The sequence below is a fragment of the Lycorma delicatula genome, chromosome 6 (assembly GCF_047948215.1).
Source record: "Lycorma delicatula isolate Av1 chromosome 6, ASM4794821v1, whole genome shotgun sequence".
Lineage (NCBI taxonomy): Eukaryota > Metazoa > Arthropoda > Insecta > Hemiptera > Fulgoridae > Lycorma > Lycorma delicatula.
The window spans coordinates 135025498-135041562 of record NC_134460.1 but is presented as its reverse complement, the minus strand read 5'-3'; the positions used below and the strand labels follow the sequence as shown (position 1 = coordinate 135041562).

At 31.6% G+C, this 16065-nt stretch overlaps 1 protein-coding gene across 1 annotated transcript in view; it reads right to left on the bottom strand.

Moving 5' to 3' along the window:
- Positions 1–7269: 7269 nt before the first annotated feature.
- Positions 7270–16065, bottom strand: part of LOC142326256 (methanethiol oxidase) — a 33743-nt gene continuing 24947 nt past the window's right edge. Inside the window, exons 9-11 of the mRNA XM_075368574.1 lie at positions 13594–13739; positions 11876–11998; positions 7270–7434 (exon numbers count right to left, since the gene is read on the bottom strand). Of these exons, the coding sequence (XP_075224689.1) occupies positions 7392–7434; positions 11876–11998; positions 13594–13739 (312 nt within the window). The 3' untranslated portion in view covers positions 7270–7391. The remainder of the gene's footprint in view (positions 7435–11875; positions 11999–13593; positions 13740–16065) is intronic.

Sequence of the window (16065 nt, the reverse complement as noted above, 5' to 3'; positions counted from 1 at the left end):
AGTAATTCTAGTTGAGAGTAAAAACGATATAGAATTAATGAGTGGCAAGAATGAAATCCTATGCAAGAAATACCACATGAAAATAAACCAGAACAAAATGAAAGTAATGAAATGTAGTAGAAATAAAGTAGATGGACTGCTGAATATAAAAATGGGATGGGAAAAGACTTTGGAAATAGAAGAATTTTATTATTTGGGAAGTAGAATTACGAAAGATTGACGAAGCAGGGGTATAGCAGATGTATGGGGTATAGTGAAATGAAATCACTGGCACTAGATAAGGAATCTTGGAGAGCTGCATCAAATCAGTCAAATGACTGAAAACAAAAAAAAAAAATCTTAAGAAAGAATCTAAATAATATACCCTGAACTGCATCAGGGCATATCAAATTTGCTGCTTCTTAAAAACTAATACATTCTGAATTATGTCATAGCATATCAAATTTGCCACCTAAGATCATCAGAGCCAATATAAGTAAAACGGAAATAGGAATACGGCGTCAAAATCCAAGATGGCGGCCACCGCCATCTTCGAACGACGTCACGAGTTCAAGATGGCAATGGTCGTTCATCTTGGATTTGACATCAGTGACGCCGTAGCATGTCAGTGTTGCCAACCAGATTATTTATGTATTAAATTATTGAAATAATATTTCGAAGGTTGGTACAAGTAGTAGGAAAATAGGGGTACTAGCGTAAAAATCCCAGATGGCGGCCCCCGCCATCTTGGAATTTCCCATTTTCCTTGAGAATTTCTCTTTCCCATTTTCCCAGCGGGAATTTCCCATTTACCTTCCCCCCTGGAAATTCACAGTTCCCCTATAATCCTGTGGGAATTTCCCCTTTTCCTAGGTAATTTCCCTTTTCCCCTGTGGGAAATTATGATACTAAGCTAAGATAACTTTACATATACATGATGACGATGATGAGTGATGTTACTTCGTTAACATAACGTTACATGTACATAATGATGATGGATTTGTAAAAGAAAAGGGTAAGGGGGTTATCCCCACCACGTCTACGGTGATATAAGAAAAGGGACTAAGGAAGTTATCTTTAACCACGCATTCGCAGTTGAGCAACGATCATGGAAGGAGTTGTCGAGTACACGGCTTCCTCGGTAACCGAGGTGAGTTTATAGTTAAAGAACTCGCCGTTGTCAGTGACAGTGGATGTTACATGATAATACATTTTCGTTCACCGTACCCGCGCGCTGAATTGAAATCGAAATACAGGCGGATGGCCGCTTGGTTAGAAAGAAACTTTCACAAAATAGATTGGAAGTACGGTGATGCTGTATACAGCGAGGATGTTATGAAGAAACTTTGTTTCACAGTTCTCTACAATATATACAAAGGGGATGGAGAAATCTGAATTTTTGCGTCGATATCATAGCGATGTTCGAATGATACAAGAGGACGCACCAAAGCCAAATTAGAATTACATTGTAACCTGACCATACCATAAACTACATCCAAGCGGTAAATGTGCGTTACAAACCGAATGTTTCTACACGGAGTGGTTGGATCTGGTCAGAGAAGCGGATCGTTTGAAAATACAAAGGTAAACAAAAAAGAAGAATTGGCCAAGAACGGTTTTTACTATTCCTTCAGCGATTTGTGCATAAGATGTTGTTGGTGCACCGAACCGATTAACTCGCATAATTTACCACAATGTAGGAATTGCATCAAGCAAAACATACCGCTGTCTTTAGAGTTTATCGTACCTCGAGGAGGGCGGTCGCTGTAGAGCTCAGTCTGCTGCAAGATGTTGGAGAAACCACATCTTTGGTTAGAGGTCTCAATTACAGTTGTAGCCTTTCATCTTGGCTTAATGCCGGGAATATTATTTATGCTTGCTTTGTGGATCACATACAATCATTCGCAAGAAAAAAGGTAAAAACGATAAAAAAAACCGGTTCGAGTGTTTTATAGTAGGCCTCTAGGAGAGAGATTTCACTCATGTAAAAAAAATCTCAACGCGCCGCGGTTGTTACCTCCAGGGTGGTGTGGAAATGCAACTGGTAAAAAGGTACAGTTTCAAGATGGATGTTGATATAGCCGCATCGGTGTGGTTAGTTGGTTATTTTTCCTATCGTCGTGTAAGTACGTTGCGACATCCGATTAAAATTGTAAACGCGGCGTTCCTGCTCGCTTTGAGTACGACTTGATTTAGATCGTTTTAATACGGTTAGAATGGTGTTCACGAATAACACGACCAATGATGAAATTCAGAGTCGGTTGCAAGAATATCTCGATAGTTTGAAGATAGATACTGTTGATGGTATGTGTAGACGTTGTATTGGTTGTGGCGGTTGGGATAGGGTATGTTAAAAGACGGTTATGCAACAGACCTTCATTCAAGGCGAGATGACGGAAGTGTCGACATGGTTGGTGTCTTTCTTACCAGGCGGACCGATAGCGGACCTAACTCATATAAAGAATATTCTCGACGAACTGTTCCCGACATCAATAATCACGGTGACCGATACTTTACCAAATACGTTACTATTAGGTTTACCATACAGGACTAACGTGGAGGATATCGAATGCGAGATACCGGGCATCATTGATTGGATTGTTGTGAGCGAGTGTGATATCCGTAAGTTTTTGGATAAAACGTTAAACAAGTTAGACGATAGAATCGCAAAGACGAATCGCACATTGGACGGTTACAAAGACATACTGAATCTGTGCAAAAGGTTATCGGATTTATAGTAATGATTATCGGTAAGACGTTTACCGAATTGAAATCGGTTACACAATACATGTGTAAACATTGTTTTATGATGCTTGTCGAACACTGTGATGATGATGACTAATATGTCGGTCATGCAATCGAGTGTTATAGATTCAGCTATTGCAGTCGAGGGTTACCCGAATATTTGTGCTCCTTCCAATTGGTTATTGGACACATGATGAAATTAAAGCGTTGTTACGCAAAAACAAATTTGAATTTCTATGGGAAAACCCAACGTCATCGTCGTCGTTAGCTTGCCGAGTTATCGATGAAAACGAACTCTACCGGTTATTTTCTAAAACATTTACCGAAAGGAGTGTTGGTGGTGGTAGGGGACACAAGTATCTACACTGCGGTCGATCATTCGTGCGTGAGCTCTGTCAGTGTAATGATGAATGCCTTATCGTTTATTAACGTTTTCAACGATCAAAACTGTTTTCTCAAACGGTTACCATTGAAGAGGTTGACCGATCTTCATATCGGTATTCACTATGTATAATTGGACATGAGAAAGATATATACATCATACGGTGAGGTGCGCATTTGTCTCATCTTATACGACACCGATTCTGACAACGAATCGTATTTTTTTCAGCTATTATAACCAAGGAGCGATACAAACAAATTTACCGAAAACGAAATGACCGTTGTACGACGTCATTCGATGAAACTAACTTATTACGGTGTAAAAGATGCCTAATACGACAACGGTGGTGGTGGTGTCACTGAATATTTAAAATTAAGTATATAAGACAAGGTATTATTTGATGCACTTGACATGATATGTCGTTTCTTAGAATTACACGATAAACACTTTTTGTAACATGTAATGCCGTTTCCTGTTACTTACGCTATTTAACTGGTAAGAAAATACGTAGTCGTTACTTAGAATTACACGATAGTAGTTGTTTCTTAGAATTACACTCTGTAACGGCAATATGCTGTTTCAGGTTACTTACGCTATGAAACTGCTGAGAAAAATGCGTCGTTGTTTCTTAGAATTACACGATAAAAACTTTGTGTAACATGATATGCCGTTTCAGGTTACTTACGCTATTAAACTGGTGAGAGAATGCATAGTCGTTTCTTAGAATTGCACTGTTCAGAATGTTCAAGGTTACTCGTAACTGATACCACTTTATTGTAAATTTATCTCCTTACTAGTAAGACATTGAAGTTTTAACATCGTTGTGACAGCAGCAGCGGTGGTGTTATGGAGCTAATTAAGAAGAAGAAGGTAGATGTGGTTGGTAAACGACATTTATCGCCGATGTGTTTCAAATTAAAATAAAGTTATGTATACATTTTTCATCTTAGTCGTCATGTTTTTGATAAATATGGTGATAATATAATTATAAAGACGTTCTTCGATCCGCTGAATGATGATGTTGAGAGTTTTTATTGTGACTTTGAATGTGGAGACAATTCAATTGGTCTTATCGGCAGTAACGAAATAGTATTTTCTGGTTTCTACGGTGGTGGTGAAAAAAAATAAACGGGTAAAAGCCTTTAAGTTAAATGATTCCTTGAATATGCAGTTGGATACGATTACTTTAAACAGATTATCTACGTCTTGTCTAAAAAATAATGTTGTTGCCGTTAACGTATATACCGCAAAAGACCGATGACGATTCACCACTTCTTGTACTGCGGCCGATGGATGGAGAGCTGCTTGTGATGAAACTGCTTATGTACAACATCAACCTCAACAGAAACAACCGCTGCTTATTGCATACGATACGGAAGAAGATTCTCAAATAATGTACAACGAGAGTGATCGGTTTGAAAGGGGACGGTTTTTAGAATCGATTTATTTCATAATGCTCAAAGACTATTTAAACGTGAATTACATTCACTTTCATCGAGGAGGAGGATATTTCATTAAGAGTATAAATAAATAAATTAAGTCTTTTTCAGGACTGCAACATCACATTACACGTACAACACAAAGTTACACACAAAAAGTAAAACTACACAAAGCAAAAACCCTCTAAACCCCCATTCAATAATGTAAACTAACTATTGTTTTTTTTTTTTTTTAAACAATATTTAATTAATTGTATTGAATGCAATGGTTCCAAGGCCCGTTACATAATCTTGTAATAGATTTATCTACTATCAGGTTAAGTGACAAATGGTGACGAGAGTGTTTAATAAATTAGTTTCGTTTTTTAGGTTATGGGGGGATTACATAATCTTTAAAAATAGAGAATTTTTTTTATTTCTGTTCAAGGTTGCTTGTAACTGATACCACTTGCGTCGGTCGGTCGATTCTTCAGTCGAGCGCTGCCAGCTACACGGTAAACATCTTCGCGTCGCTCCGTTGACGTATGCACGCGAATATACGCGCAGACGCCGCCTCCCGCCGCGAACGTCTCGACGACCTGGATCATCCACGAGGTACGTCAAAATTTTTATTTACACAAAACAAAAAACACTTTAAACCCCCATACAGCAAATGTGTACGGGCTATTGTTTTATTTAAAATGATAGGTTTTACAATTTTTATCTGTAGTGGTTCCAAGGACCGTTACATGCTCTGGTAATAATAGGTTTATATACTATCACGTTATTTTATAAATGGTGAGGAGAGTGTTTAATAAATTAATTTGTTTCGGGGAAGACATATTTGTAAAAAAATAGGCCCTTTCAGATTACTTACGCTATTAAAAGTGCTGAGAACGCATTATCGTTTCTTGGAATTAGTAGTGATTTCTTAGAATTACATTTCGTGTAACATGACATGCCGTTTCCGGTTACATACGCTATTAAAAGTGCTGAGTATGCATGGTCGTTTCTTAGAATTACACAATTAACACTGTTCAAGGTTATTCGTAAAATGAAACGTGACTTCAACGTCGGTTTGGGTGTGACACTTTAGACGGTTGTGGCGTCAAGGTCAAACTATAGATAGTCGCTTGTGTATTGAAGTTTTCCTGTTCAAACATGTTCGAGGTCGACCGGAAGCGTAGGCATTGAATCCAACGTTGCGATTGGTCGGAAGGGTGTATTGCAATTTTTTACACTTACACCCTTATTTTGCCCCTATGGGGGGATGTTTGCAAAAGTAATGGTGGAATATTGTATTGTCACCCAACTTAAGTAACTGTGTAAAGTTTCATCAATAGGCAATGTCAGTAAGTATATTAAATTAGGGATGCAAGATTTGAGGACAAACATGAAAAAACATTGTGAGTTAAAGAAAAACAAGTAAAAATTGAAATTAGGGACAAAATTCCTAGTAAAATAAGCACTTAAAAAGTCATGGCTGGCTATTTGGTTATCTCACCAAATAGTTATAATATTGTTGCCGCTGGAACTTTACATGTATAAATAGTAAAAATTAATCTTTGTGGGCATAAAGTCACACATGCAATATGCAGCATTCAGAGTCTAGGAAAGTAAAATAAAGAATCCTAAACATTTACCAAAAGAATGTTAATCTTTCATGTTCTATAGATTTGATTAGATTATTCTCAATAATTAAAAAGATAACCCATTAATTTTATTTATATGGTTACTTATAACTAACTAATACAAACAAACCATTAATGTGGAAAATAGATAATATTTTCTAAAACAGAACATATTTAATTGTTTTTAATACAAGATTCTGTTAGCAAAATTGTATATGGTCCCTTCAATAAAATCAACAGTACTGAAGCCCATAATAATAAAATTATTTACTTTTCTGAACAAAACAAAGTATTGATTAGCTGATTAAAAGCCTTGCTTTACTAAGTAAGCATGTCGGCCACTAATTTGGTTTTTTCTTCAAGAAAACAGAGTCCTTGATAGTTCCACAATAACTTTTGTTACTATTGCAATAATCTTCATTAAAGAAATAGCTTCCCTGTCACCTACCAGATAGTACAGGCATACGTGGAACGAAAATCACTGACCGAACTCCATGGAACTTGCCCGAGGAAAAAGGAATAGAGGATAAGGACATGAGTGGGAAGAAAAGAGTCAATCATTCAACAAAACGACTGCCTGACATTGGTGTTGATCAGGGTAGTTTACAAAACAATTTATACTTTATACTGGTTGCTACAAAAATGGACGAGACTAACTCATCTAGAAAAAACTTACATAAATGGTGTCAGTTAACTACCCAACCAGTCAGTAATGAAACAGCTAACATCACAAGTTAAAAGTTAATTTTGCTCTTTTACTCATAACCAGGAGATTAAAAAGGATTATAAAGCTGCTAAAATGTAGGCTTGAAGAAGAATAGTGCAAAAGAGGTTGTCCTACAAGTGACTGGAAATCAAGCCAACAATTGACAACAGAAATGTAAATTTATAAAAATTTAGAAATTTTAATTAAAATTTTTAGTTGGATAAAGAATTTTTTGTTCATAGATCAGGAAACATGACCAAAATTTTGAAATATTGTCCATATATAATTTTTTCCCAATATAACTATATTAACAACATATATATATATATTTTTTTTTAATTTGTATTAACAAGGTTAATTATTATAACAATTAAAAATAATGTGATAAATAAAAATGAAAGACTGATGAACATTAATTATTAATTCACTATATTTGTTAATGTATATATTGGTATTACAGGTAATAACAGGAACGTAATCATATATGTATATTATTTATATATATATTAAGAATAATAAAACAATAAGTTCTAACCCAACCAAATATCAGATGTACAATCTCCTCCAGGGTATCTGAAAATAAGAAAGAATTAATTCAAAATATTTAATTATTATTTCACATTTATATTTCATACTCTGCTGTACTCTGTATTTTATAAAATAATTCCTACATTCCCCACAAATTACACACAACTCACTGAAATAACTGAAAAAGAACAGGATATTTTAATTATTTCCATATTTAATTTTTTAATTAACCTTAATGGAAATAATGGTAATTTTATTTCATAACAGTACTACATACAAAAATTTTCTTTGAAAAAATTTTAATGTATTAAATTGTTAAAAATTATAAACTTTTGGAATAATAAACATAACCAAATTACGTAAATGTATATTTAATAATTTATCTTGAAAATAATTATGTTCATTTACTCATGTGACTGAAGATGGCCACAAGAGCAACTGAAAATTTCTTGAAGCAAGTAATTAACAATATTGTATTTATTAAAATTTGGCTTGGTTTATAAATTAAAAAGTGTATTTGATGTAAATAATTTTCATTTCTAATTATCATGAACAGAAACATAGCAAAAAAAGTTAATCAAATTCTGACATTTTACATTCCATTTAGGATCACATTTTTCATTGTTCACTTACACTTAAAAGACAATACATAGTTATTTGTGCAGTGTGTCAAACAAAAACACAAGCCTAGCTGTGAGAGGCAGGCATTTGTTGTGGTAAAAATTATACAACTCTTTCTGTATCATTGTATTCCTACATCAACAGTGTTGTTCATGAGTAATAAGTAGTTTTTTTTCGGCTTTTTATTATATCATTAGTGAATAAGAAACTTTATCTCAAGTTAGATTTATTTTAGGTAAATCTAGATTTACCTAAAGATACATTTATTTTAAATTTATGTTAGGTAGATTTATTTTATTTATATATTTTTTCATATTTATTTTGAATAATATAATCAATAGCATTTTAAAAATTATTGTTATAAATGTAGTTAATACATTTATACAATACAATTTTATTATTTTCTTTAAATATCTTTTGTGTTTATTGGTTTCTGTTTCTTGAAACAAAACATAGATTAACATTATTGTGAGGGATATGTCCACTCCTTCCTGCTAAAATACATTTGGTATCTATATTCATTTGATAGATGAGCCCCTACACGTGAGTTCCTACTCACCAACCAAGTGACCATAGCTTACACCATATTAGTGTAAGCTATGTACAATACTCACCCATCTACATGAGCCTACGGTACTTTAGTATAACTTTATCTCAGGATTTATTTGCATGGTAAAATGTGTTAATCTATGTGTAAGAAGGGCAAGGCAGAACCCGACGTTGTGGTAAAAAGTCATGCAGAACATCTTCGTATTTTTTTCTTTCCCTTCCTTCCCTATAGAAGTGCACACTTAAAATAATCAATATCTGATCTACGATTAAAACCCCACCCATCTACGTCAGCCTATGTTTGTGTACACATGAAAACATGAGAAAAAAGTGAGTTAACATGAACCTATATGTGCATTTTATAAAAAGATCATATTTAAAAAGCATGAAAAATCCCCACCCGTCGTTAAGGCCTAGCATGTTTGTGTTATGTTTCTTACATAATAACAGGATCAGAAAGGAGATAGATACCATTGTAAAATCAACTTCAAATTTATTTCAAAAACAGTTCTGTATGTGACATCTGCAACTATTATTACAGAAATGAGAATTTATTAACAACAATTCTGTAGCAACAAAATTCATCTGTTTTTATTTAATTTTTTTTGTTGAGAAATTTTTTAATTATTTTATTTTGACGAGTTATATAAGAATTACAATTTAGTAATTAATCAGTCCTATATGTTCCTTTCTCAAACCAAAATCAGAATTACTATTAAATATTAATGATTTTTTAAATTTTATATTTTTAAGTAAAAGTAAACAACCCCTATATCCTCAGTTTTAGAAAAGATGGCTTCTGTAGGTACATGCATAGTGCAGATGCACGTGCACACACACACACAAACACATTAAGAATAAGAAAATAATTTTTTCTACGGTTTGGATTACAAAAAATTCACATAAGTTATTTTTCCAAACATACCTTCACATGGTTAATTTAACACTGGTGGAATCTTTTTTCAAACTAAAGAATTATGGACCAGTTGACCTCAAATCACTCTTAACAAGAAAAAGAAAACGGCAGTAATACAATTCCTTCATAAATTAGCATGAATAAATGAATTTAGTTTCATTTTTGGTGTCCTGTAAAGGTACTCGGGCTGTTACAAAGGCGCATAATAAATACTGCATACTCTTTCTTACTCTCACAGTTTTCATGAATATTTATTTTTGGTTTAAATGCCAAAGTATAATCAAAAAGGCTTGGTTTTATATTTTATTATAATTACAGACAATATTTTTTTGTTTTTGGCTTGTTATGGCAGAATTTAAATTGGTAATTAAAAACAAAAAAAAACTTTATAATCAAGCACATGAAGTTGTCAATAATATTTATGATTTAATGAAGAAAGAATTTTATGAGATGGGATCTGGAAAATAATTTTCAGCCATCCTATTCAGTCAATGGTAGTTAATGATAATGCCTCATATCATAATTCACTTGTTGATAAAGCTCTGAATTCTAACTCAAAATAATTTTTGTAAAATCAATTTGACATCAGTTCAGCCAACCATCGCTACAAACAAACCCTTTGTATCCTAGCTGGTCAGCAAATTTTTCTGCCTGAATTTTCTAAATAGGTCCATTTATGGGAACGTTTTCACTTCTCTTCACTTTGAACCACCTAATAAGAGCTTTGTCCAAATCATTTTTTTCACATAGTGTTATCTTCGTTACCCAAGAGTAATTGGTTTTGAAAACTACCCTTAACTTATCACAGTTCTTCCAAATCATTGAGACAATGAGAGTACAAAGCCCATAAGTTTTATAAACATCTGAATTAGTTCGGTCATTTTCTAATTGCTCAGTAATTTTTAATTTGTCACAAGCTTAAACAATTTTTTTTTTAAATCTGAATATTACTTCTGTGCCATAAAAAATTTATCAAAAAAGACCGCAACACACTTGCAGAAAATACAACTTCAATTCACACTAAACATACAAATATACTGTACAAAGCAGCAACAACCTCGATTCAGAATCAACTGTAAAATTATTCACACTTACCAGCACCATACCCCCTGTATAATAATGGAGGAATGGATTTCCCTGAATCCAGAAACAACCAGTACAAAACTTGGCTTACTACTGCATCTGATTGTTTCTTATTACCCGATTTCACTTATTGTAATGAGGTCATTGCCTCTCTAATCTAATTGAACAACCTTGTTATAATATTCAATATTACAAACATTCAGTACTAATGACTAAACATTTAATTTCTGTACATGTATTTTAAACTCATTCACATTTTTAATTACTCAGAGAACAAATGTATTATTCAAAAGACAATAATTTGCTCATTACAACCAACATCTGACTTCATTATTATCTCTTTAAAACAAACTTTACATTAATATAGGAAACCAACCAGTTATTTTTATTTTTACTTGTTACAACCGGATTCTAGTTACAAATGACTTCGTTGTAAGTGATTTCTACTGTATTATTAATAGTATGATACTTCAAAAACTTCACTGATTTGTTAATGAGTAAAATCAATTCTACATTTATTAATCACATATTATGCAGTAAAGAGACATATAATTCAAAAGTGTAACATATTACAAACAGAATATGTAAAAAAATTAAGTAATAATTTTTCTAAGAAAAAAAAAATTAGATTACTACTTACTCACTTCCTAAATAGATGGAAATATGCTTCCAAGTAGAAAAGTCAGCTCCTTTAACAGCAGTATTATAGGTATCATTGTTATGGTGACCTGTTTGAGGATGTTAGGAAATCCCTCTAGTATACTGTCAAGTGTACAACTTGTAAATCTTGTTATTACTTATACTACATGTTATTAAAATGCTGCACTCTGTCTTTGTAACAATTGTTTCTCTAAATTATCCGAGTTTGTATGTATTCTCTTACAAATTAAAGTCTATAGATTAAACAGTAACAGTATTTATTGACAAAATCATGGGCCATCAAAATGGTTCTGCTAATAATGTTTCAAAGTAAGTAATACCAATTTGACTGCACACAAAAGGGAAATACTAACCATCACAATATGGATTCATTAACAAATGATATGAAAAATGGTTTTACATCTGTTTAGAAAGTAATGGGTTTATTATTATTAATTTTTCCTGGAGTTTAATTAGTAAGTTATTTAAAGTACAGATTATAAAACTAATTATGAAGTATGAATATAATTGAAAATACACTTTATTACTTCAATATATTAACTACGTAATTATTTTACTGCACCCATATAATTTTTATAAAATACAATTTTTTTATTAAAAATATATAAAGATAATAAAATATATTTTAATTTATCATAATGAAATTTAATTGCATACCGCATTTCATGAGCCAGAACTGGACCATCAGGTTCAGAACCAAAATCAATAAGAAAATTCTCGTCCAATTTAAGTCCACCATTGTTAGTGTCAATGTCTAATTTCATCATAACTGATCCATTCCTTTAGCACACAAACCACATAACAGAAAAAAATATTTGATTCAATAAATACTTTTTTTAAAAAGTTTATTATTTTTTAACAAAAATTATAACATAACATAAATTATAAAATATACTCCTTTACCAATTATTTTCTTTTCCATGAATCAATGTTTATGATTGAATCAATTTCCATTAATGGGAAAGAAAACAGCTCAACAATTACTTTTATAAGTTAACAAATTTTAAAAAGTAAACTGCTACCATTCAATTTAAAAAACTAAACAACCTGATTAAATATTATTAATAGTGAAATTTTGAGAAAAAATAACTCAGATATAATAATTAGTTTTTCATTAAGTTTATATTAGCCCTGTAATTTTATATTTGTTAATTGTCTTTAAACATTTTTCAGAGCCTTTATTTAACCCACTGGGTTGGTCTAGTGGTGAACTCATCATCACAAATCAGCTGATTTCAAAGGTCAAGAGTTCTAAGGCAAATCCTAGTAAAGGCAGTTACTTTTACATGGATTTTGAATATTAGATCGTGGATACTGGTGTTGTTTGGTGGTTGGGTTTCACTTAACCACACACAGGAATGGTCGACCTGAGACTGTACAAGACTACATTTCATTTAAATTCATACATATCATCCTCATTTATCCTCTGAAAAGAGATCCATTATTTAAGAAAATTTTATAAATTAAAAAATGGCCTGTTTTTTGAGCTTTGATTCTGACTTTGTTTTTCGAAATATGATTTAACTGATTATAACTGATTAAATTCTTAACCAAACTGTTCAAAATTTTGAAGCATTATTTACCATAACTTTTTAAGTATCCGTCAAATTTCAAATTACTATATGATACTTCTGCAGCCAAAGCATACCAAGATATGGGACAAACTATGTTGGCTCATTGGAATTCACAGTTTCTAAAGTTTCTAAAACTAAACGTAAAAGTGATATTACAATGAGAAGATTTTTTTATTTATTATTATGTGGTGGATTTGATTGGGAAAGGAGTACAACACTGCCAGATTTCTTACAAGTATAAGTAAACATAATTTATTTTTATTTATTTTACCACCAAGATGCTAAAATCCTGTAGACAACTATGAAATAGAAAAAAACCTCCAAAAGAAAAGAGATTCCTTACACGTACATACGTTTCAAGAAAGTCACCAAATTTGTCTTTAAATCCAGTAAAAAAGGCCAAGAAGTAAGGTATTCAAGAGGTCAAAAAAATCTTTTTTGTATGAATGATTAAAAGGTTCTGTGATTGATGAAAAACTGTACATTAAAAAAATCTGATAAAGATGAAGGTGTACACTAGCTGCAGGAAGTCTTTGAACATCAGCTGTAAAAGTACATTGTTGTTAATGATTAAGTCAGTTTTCAATTAATTATTCCAATAGAACAGGGAAAATTTAGTCATTAAGTGAATAATGATTTTATTTCATTAATCATATAAAATGTGCTTACAGCTAAGTAAATATGCTTCTACTAAAATGAAAATAAATACTAATTTGTCAAGATGGAGGTTAAAAAAATTATATGATATGATTTGTAACATTTTAAAATATGCTACTACACAAATTCACTTTCTTAACTTACTTATACATGTCTGGGTATATTTGCTTATCCCAAGGAGAAAATAATGATGTTGTAACATAAAGCCTTTTACCATCTAAACTTAACTGTATCATCTGTGGACCACCATAAACTCTCTTTCCTTTAATAAATACTGGCTCTGGCTGTTCCTGAATAAAAAGAAAAGTTTCCATCACATTAAGTATAAATAACTACTCTTTTTATAGTAAACACTATTTAAATAACTGAAATCTATTCCCTTAAATATATATTAAGTTCTGTGCAACCACTTTAAAAATGCATAATTTAAAAAAAGATAAATCTACTCTTTACCCAGAAATAAATGCAGTGTTACGTAATGAAACTAGACATAACTTTGTTAGATGATCTTCAGGAATTGTTCATTAATTATGGCTTTACAATTGGCATTTTTCTTGTTTTTTATTCTTCAATTTCTTGCCTCCAGCTATTCCTTGAGGCATTCCAGGAGCTGGAGAACAATCATATGATAAGGGATGAAATTTATGATATAATTACTGACCAAATAACTGCCTTATTTTCTTATTAATTTGTTTATTTATTTAAAAATAATAATAATAAAACATTGTGTATGTTGATTTTTTAAACTGGTATAAGTTATAAAAATTTTCACAAATTCAATTCTGTGACCTAAACTAACATAAAATATTAACAAAAAAATCCTTTAAAAAAACCACAATTTTGGTTATTTGAAAAACAACTTACAACTTTAAAAAATTAATATATATTTTGACTGCTAATATAAAGGTTTAAAACTATTCACACTTTTTAGAATGAAGTTGAATAAATGCAGCATGAAACTGTAGAAAATTAAAAAAATTAACAAAAATGAATATTTACAGGTGATATGGTTTATACAGATTTTCCAAACATTTCTAGCCCAATAACACCCATAACAAAAATTTTAAGTGCATGTGTCCCACTTGAGATTCATCATCCCTCAATAACTATGCCCATCCAGGTTTATTCTTAAACCAGGTTTCTCCTTATCCAGGTTTATTCTTAAATAATACAATCTCCTATTATACAAGTCATCACTTCACATCTAGTGAAAAAGAGGTGTTCCTGGAATACAAAGCCAGGTGGTAGACTCTAAAACATACACTGATGCAACTGAATATACAAAATGTTATAGCAAATATTTTAAGACTTAACTCTGAGATCTACTGATAACAGGAAACACAAAAATCAGAATGGATACTTTTTTAACCAGTAGCAATAAATTTCCTTAATGATAACATTTGGAAGATTAAAAGATATTAATTAAATATATATTTGTTAATTGTGATTATAAATTATTTATGCACAAAATCCACTACAGAAAACAATTTTCAAGCTGAGCAAGTTTGGTAATGAATACATAATGGAAACTTTGTGACAAAGATAAAGGTGTAAGATAGTAAGGAGCATTTTTTTAGTATAATGTGTTGTCAATAATATCAGACTTTATAAATTAAAAGCATATTGTGATATAAACTATGACCAAATTAGTAAGCAATTTAAAATTATGATCATACAGTTTCATCAGTAAAACATTTAAACAAAAGCAACAAATATACATAACCTACGTAAATTAGTAATGTACAAAACAATTATTTATATGAGGTATGCATGTTAAATAATGAGGGTATGTTTCTACCTCTTAGAAAAAGAACTGAAAACTGATTGTGAGCTCTTTGGCAGAGATCTTGGACAAGTTTGAATCAACATTCTCAGCCATTTGGTCAATTGTGAGCTGTATTTTCTGTTGTGTACTGATAAAATGTTAAGTTCAAAGTTGAGCAACATGCCAATTTGAAACTTTTATTAAACTTGAACAAAATACCAACGGAATAATTCTAATGCTTACTGAGCTTTACAGGAAGAACTGCAAATCTTGTGTACATGTATTTGAGTGCCACAAAGATTTAGCAAAGATCATTACAACGTGGAAATCTATGAACAACCTAAATGATCTTCTACTTCAAAAGCTGAAGAATATATAGAAAACAAGAATATACAGATTGTTCAAAAGGATCATTGAGTCAGTGTCTAAATGACAACTGAAGTCATAAATATTGACATAGATACTGCATGGAATATTTTGCAATAGGATATCAACAAGAAAAAGCTTATGCCAAGATGGCTAAGGTTCTCATACTACAGGAAATTTGCACTAACTTGCAGCAGCCACTTTATGCCTATTCAACCTTTCAAAAAATGTATCATTTATGACTAGATCATCCAGTCATAAGACTAAATCTTGAGACTAAATCACAATCAATGCAATGGGAAACACTGTCATCAGCAAGAGTAAAAAAATATATCAAAGCAACAGTATATTAAAGAAGACAACCATTAGAATTGTAATACATATAAATAAAGTTGTTATATCAGTCTCATTATTTAATACATGCACCTCTTACATAATGTGAACACACTGTTATTATATCATAGCACAATATGGATTTAAAAGGA